This window comes from Lucilia cuprina, chromosome 3 (assembly GCF_022045245.1).
Source record: "Lucilia cuprina isolate Lc7/37 chromosome 3, ASM2204524v1, whole genome shotgun sequence".
NCBI classification, from domain to species: Eukaryota; Metazoa; Arthropoda; class Insecta; order Diptera; family Calliphoridae; genus Lucilia; species Lucilia cuprina.
In genome coordinates, this window is record NC_060951.1 from 10,766,429 (window position 1) to 10,772,798 (window position 6,370).

Genomic DNA, 6,370 nt, shown 5'->3' on the forward strand with positions numbered 1-6,370 from the left:
TTAATAGAATTATTGCAGATTCAGACATCGCCGATATCTGGGGTCCTCTAAAAACTGATTTCAACAGACAGACAGACAGACAGACAGACAGACGGACATGGCTTAATCGACTCAAGAATATATATACTTTATAGGGTCGGAAAATTATATTATAGAAATTACAAACGGAATGACAAACTTATATATACCCTTCTCACGAAAGTGAAGGGTATAATAAATTGGTTTAAATAAACAAAGTCGACATATTCTTGGAATTTTGAAAATTTGTGGGGAAAATGTATAACCCTAGATGAAGAGGAGGTCAGAAGAATACAATTACTAGCAAATGGTGATGAAGACACTGATATGTCTTCAGACATTTCAGATTCTTCTGACTCCGAAAATGATGTCTCGCACTTCAATGTTGACGACTTTGGCCACGATACTAATGTAACAGATCCCACCGAACACGGACCTGATCTAAGCGAGGAAATGCCCTTAAACTACCACACTATCGGCAATGAACATGAGCCTGTCGATGAAACGGACCCTCTTCAAATTGACAATTAAATATTGGAACCGGAAATTGACCACAGCATATCGCCTGAACAATCCACACATGACTTTTATAGATAAATAGTTTACAAGTCTTTGCACATATTTATATATAAACTAGCTTGTTGACCTATTTCATTAGCAATCATTTTTTGGTATTAATTATGCTTTAAAAGCCACAATCGAAAATATTTTTAAATATTCAGAACTTAAAAAATTATTAGATAGCCTCTATCAGTCAGTGTTGCCAGGTTAGGCTTTGTCTAGGCTAAGACTAGCTTTTTATTTACTGTTTAGCTTCAAAATTTATGACCACTTTCAGCTGAGAGGACACCAACATGTGAAACGAATTTGTAGGCAAAGAGGGTAAAGAAGAAAGGGAAGTAGCAAAAGATGCCCGAATCGTAGTTGTAGGGGTGTGCGATTACTCGAATGCATGATTTAGTGTTGCCACTTGCAATATTTTGAATTTTATTTACATTACATTTACTTCAAAAATATAAAACAAATAACTATAAAAATAACAATATTTCATAGCTAAACTCATATTTTAATAATCAATTAGTCATTATTTCACCAAATTTGTATAAATTATTTAAATATATATGTTAAACATATTTAACACAACATTTAAATAACAAATATTTAAAAAATAAGCAAAATAATAGAAACAACATGGAGAAACAGAATGAAGAAAAAACTTGCGACATGCCCCCTTAGCTGTTAATGTTTTAGACCACTTTTAGCTGAAGGGACATGTCGCAGGTTCTTTTCTCCATTCTTTTTTAAATGCCCTTCGTAAAATAATGAACGATTAGATGGAGACTCAAATTTATGATTCTTGAATGTTGTTTCTATTATTTTGTTTAATATTATAAATATATGTTTATTTTTTAAATATTTGTTAATTTAATGTTTTGTTAAATATGTTTAACAAATATACTTTAATAATTTATACAAATTTTTTGATAACGACCAATTGATTATTAATATATGAGTTCAGTTGAGAAATATTGTTATTGTTATTTATTTAATTATTTATATTCTTTACAAAAATAACTAAAATTTAACAAGCAACTATCTAAAATATTTATTGTTTTTGGGTTAAATTAATGTAAATAAAATTCAAAATATTGCAAGTGGCAACACTAATTCATGCATTGCAACGTTTTTACCACGTTCAACAACTGTAGCTCGGAATAAAGAAAATGTATATGAAATTTAAATTCACAAATATAAGACGAGATTTTATCGGTTAAAAATCAGGGATTTGGTCTAACATCTGGTCTTTGGATTGATAAATTTTTAAAGAAAACGTGTATCTATTCTTGACAAAAATTTTTATGAGGAAAAATATTGAACTTTCGTTCGTGAATTTCGTTTAAAAAATTATTTTAAAGTATAAAAAAATGTACATATATTTTTTCGCACATGACAATCTAAATCGATTTTTTTATATTTAATAAGAAGTTAATTAATTTAATTCTTCCACTCGATGAAATTTTTAATTTAATTATTAATGGCCAAAGAAATATTAACACTGCAAAAATTATAAAAAAGTCACATTTTTTAAAATACATATATTTGTATAAATAAAGATGTAATATAAATTTACCAATATAATTATTTAATTGCGGGTGATAATATTACAGTGAAAATAAACAGTATTTCTGAGAATTTAAATTAGGATATGAGAAATAATGCAATAATAGTTAGAGCACTTATAGCTGAGGGGACATGTCAACATCAGTTTACATCAGTGATGTTCCAAACTAAAACTGTAGAAATAAATATCAACCATCTCTTCTCTTTCTCTCACACACAAAAATCAAAAGTTTCCCAAAAAAGTTTCCTAGTCTGAACTAGGAACATGTAAGATCGGATATAATACACATTTCATACAGTCATGTTTAATTTTTTCTGCAAGCCATATTCACAAAAACTATGATCTCGTTCGAATGGTTATTTTCCATTTAGTCTTTATATTGAAATATTCATATTATTTATTTCTAAATAACATCTTACTTAGAACACACTCACAACTATAGTTTTTGGTTTATCAGCTTCACAAACATAATATGCCAGCTGATTGCATCTCCAATCATTCGTTTGATATTTTGGTTTTATATACCATAAATGTACACAATTCTCATGACCACCGTTGTTATCTGGTTGACCAGAAGACCAGTCAGCGTAGCTTATACGTTCGCCAGTTTTATACCAATAAAAATCACCTTCCGAATCTATATCAGAACCAGACAACCACCACCAACGATCTAAAGGATACTTTTCAATCATATAATTAGATAAGGCAGTCAATTCATCTTGAGAGTGGAACGAAGCTAAAAAACCACCCATAGAACGACAAATCAAAAACGCCTTATGCCAAGAAACCTTTAAACGAAAAAATTTTTAAACATTAAAAATTGAGTAAAATTATTTATTGATTCTTACCTTGCTTTGGCCGAAATGATATAGTTTTTCATCTACTCTTACAAATGGCTGTATATTCAAGTCATCTGCAAATCCTGTTAATTAAAAAAATTTGTTTACATATAATGTCTAACCTGGAATGAGATTTTAACTTATACTTACCATCCAAAATAGAAGTAGATACCTGTGGTGTATGCCCAGCCAGTGTTGTTGAAGCAACAACTAGAGCTAAACAAATTTTTAAAATATTAGACCACATGTTTGCACATGTGAACTGTACAGTGTTTTAATAAATTATAATAAGAGCAATAGATTTTAAACTTATATATAGATTTGTTACTCAAAACTAAAAGCTGATAAGTTTATACAAACACAATTTATAAGTCCAAATTTCATATACAAAAATAATAATAATACTTTTTCTTGATTTATGTAAATGAAATTAAACTTCAGTATTCTCAATTATTTTTTATGTTTTTTTGTTCTTCTTATCAATTTAAAGAAGGGACTCCCCCTCTTCATTTAACGATGTCTTAAACATTGTGCTCTTGCTTATGTCTTACACATACCCGCCCGTTGCCAGATAGGGCGATTTTAATTGTCGAAAACTATGCATGGACGATTAAAAAAAAGGAATTTTTATATATTTTTCTTTATGTTTTCTTATCCCCCATTCTCTACCCCATCAATCACCACCAATCATCGATAAACGTGAAAACAGACGTTTTGGGCAAACATGGAAAAAATTAGTGTTAATTGGGTGTATCAGAGATTTTTGTGACCAATTTTCTAGAAAATACACAAGACTCTTAAAAGCCTTTCGCATGATCCAATTGTTTGCAATTCACGCCCACTCCCAATTACATACTAAATTACATGATAAGCCATACAAACTTGCCGTTTGAATTACATTATGAATTACGAACGAATAACTATAATCTCTAATTTTTATAGAGTATTTATCAAAAAAAAAAAAAAATAAAATAAAATGACAAAAAATGCAACTAAGCGGAAAATATATAACTTCACAGAAAAAAGTTATATTGAAAAGTAATGAGTTCAACCAGTGCAACTAAAGAATGAATTTTCCGTGTAATATGTTGCGCGGTCCACTTGAGAAAATTCCCCCCTGAGCTTTTCTTAATTTTCTTTAAAATGCCCTTCGTAAAATCTTGAATGCATGTCTGCTTGTTGAAAATATGAGTGAAAGAGATGCCATTTTTTATGATTCTTAATTTATTGTTTTAAATTTATTTTTATAAATGAATAAATCTATTTCTTTAATATATCATATATTATATTGTTTTAATTATCTAAGTAAATATTTATATAATAAAAATTTATGACGAAATAGAAGAATACTTTAAAATACATATTTTTACATATTATTATTTATATCCTAATGGCAACACTAATTCTCGTGTGAGAGTAGTCGCACACGATCCTACGCTGTGAGAGAGAATAGAAATAAAGCAATGGTTTTCAGATACGAAGTTAACGTTGTTTAGACCTGGTTCACACTAGGAAACTTTTGTTGAGAAAGAGATGGTTGATATTTCTTTCTCTTTCTCTCACACACAAAAATCAAAAGTTTCCTAGTGTGAACCAGGTCTTAGATCTTTATCAAATACAATTTTTAGACCTGGTCCACACAAGGAAACTTTTTTGGGAAACTTTTGATTTTTGTGTGTGGGAAAAAGAGAAGGAAATATCAATCATTTCTTTTGATTTTTGTGTGTGAGAGACAGAAATATCAACCATCTCTTAGTCCTGGTTCACAATGGTAATCTCTTGATTTTGTGTGTGAGAGAAAGAGATGATTGTCATTTCTTTCTCTCTCACATAACAATCAAAAGTTTTCCAAAAAGAGTTTCCTAGTGTGAACCAGGTCTAACACACAAAATCAATTAGCACGAAATTAAAAAATGTGAAAACAAAATGACAAGCGGAAAATTAAGTAGTTCTACATCAGATTAAAAGAAAGTCATTACACAAGTACTTCAAAGTAATGCAGACGCCAAGTAAATAGTCATTGAAAAGTAAGTGATTATGGAAGTACAACCTATTACCGAGTTTTACTAGGTTAATTTCTTATAATAATGTTACAAACGTATCACACACAAACACTAAGAGCACTTTTAGCTGATGAATGCGAAAATGCTTCAAAAATTATAATATTTCTATTGAAATATCAGTAGGGCCCGCCGATTTTACCTAACTCCCATACATCTGGCATAGGAATAATAATAAAATAATGTAAAGGAAGCTTTAACTACAAAGGCAGTGTTACACGTTCAATATTTATCATGATATATGCTGTATTGTAATATGTATTGAATGTGTAGTATGTAAGGAGTGAGATCGAAAAATTCTTAACATACATATATGTTTATAAAAAAGAAACCACTACAGCTTTATTTTTTTTATTTGATTCAAATTATTATTACAATTTACAAAATAAAAAATATTTTTATAGTTTTAATCACTAGTGATGAAATTTTGAACCCCTTTCGGAAACCCTTCCATTAACGTTTTTATAGTGCTTTCTGTCACTTTGCTCGAACATGTAGTCCATCTCCGTTTAAAATCTACCACACTTTTGGACACCTTTTTTGTACTCTTCAATTCTCTTTTAACAAGAGCCCAATATCTCTCCACTGGCCTTAGCTCCGGGCAGTTTGGAGGATTTGCCTCTCTTGGTACAAATACCACATTATTGTTCTAGTACCACTCAAGGGCTTGTTTACCATAGTGACAGGATGCCAAATCAGGCCAAAAATAAGTGGACACATTATGAAGTCTTATGAATGGAAGCAGCCTTTTTTGTAAACATTCCTTGATGTAAATTTCGGTATTTATATAGCCTGTTGTAACAAATGATTGGCTTCTTTTGCCGCAACTGCATATTGCTTGCCATACCAAGAACTTTCTGGGAAATTTTGTCTGCTTTTGGGTCCTAAACTTTTCTTCAACATTCCCTCGAGCATCAGCAACATAAAACTTTTGAACTGGAAGTTGCGAAAAATCTGCCAGAACATACGTTTCGTCATCCATTATGCATCAAGAATATTTTTTTATAAAACTTGACTTCAATTTCCGTGCTCTGTTTTTGGCCTCTGAATTTTTAGCAGCGTTCCTGTCAGGAACTTTTTGAGCCTTGTATGTTTTTAAACCTGCATTAGCTTTAACTTTTCGTACCAAATAGTCCGAGCACTGAGCTAACCGAGTTGCTTTCCTACCGGATGTGTTGGGAGCTCTTTTGAAAATGCGTTCTATTTTTTTGGCTTTAGAAACATCATGTGGACCATTCCTTCTACCTGAACCAGGTTTTCTATCAACTGACAAGTTCTCCCGGTACTGTTTAATAACATTGGAAACAGTTTGACGGCAGACCTTTGTATGC

General features: G+C 30.6%; 1 protein-coding gene across 1 annotated transcript; it reads right to left on the reverse strand.

Annotated features, from left to right (window-relative positions):
• Positions 1-2,083: 2,083 nt before the first annotated feature.
• On the reverse strand, positions 2,084-3,409 carry LOC111689069 (C-type lectin 37Db-like). The gene is made up of 3 exons (XM_023451572.2): positions 3,130-3,409; positions 2,989-3,062; positions 2,084-2,928 (listed from the first exon to the last, which is right to left on the reverse strand). The coding sequence occupies exons 1-3, from the start codon at positions 3,224-3,226 to the stop codon at positions 2,560-2,562; spliced, it is 540 nt and encodes a 179-aa protein (XP_023307340.2). The 5' UTR covers positions 3,227-3,409; the 3' UTR covers positions 2,084-2,559.
• Between the last annotated feature and the right edge of the window lie 2,961 nt (positions 3,410-6,370).

Excerpts from the sequence above, each read along its gene's own strand:
- LOC111689069 (XM_023451572.2), bottom strand. The coding sequence starts at position 3,226 with ATGTGGTCTAATATTTTAAAAATTTGTTTAGCTCTAGTTGTTGCTTCA. Across the intron at positions 3,063-3,129 it reads ATCTACTTCTATTTTGGATG|GATTTGCAGATGACTTGAAT; the intron begins GTAAGTATAAGT and ends TTTAATTAACAG. Across the intron at positions 2,929-2,988 it reads ATCATTTCGGCCAAAGCAAG|GTTTCTTGGCATAAGGCGTT; the intron begins GTAAGAATCAAT and ends TTTCGTTTAAAG.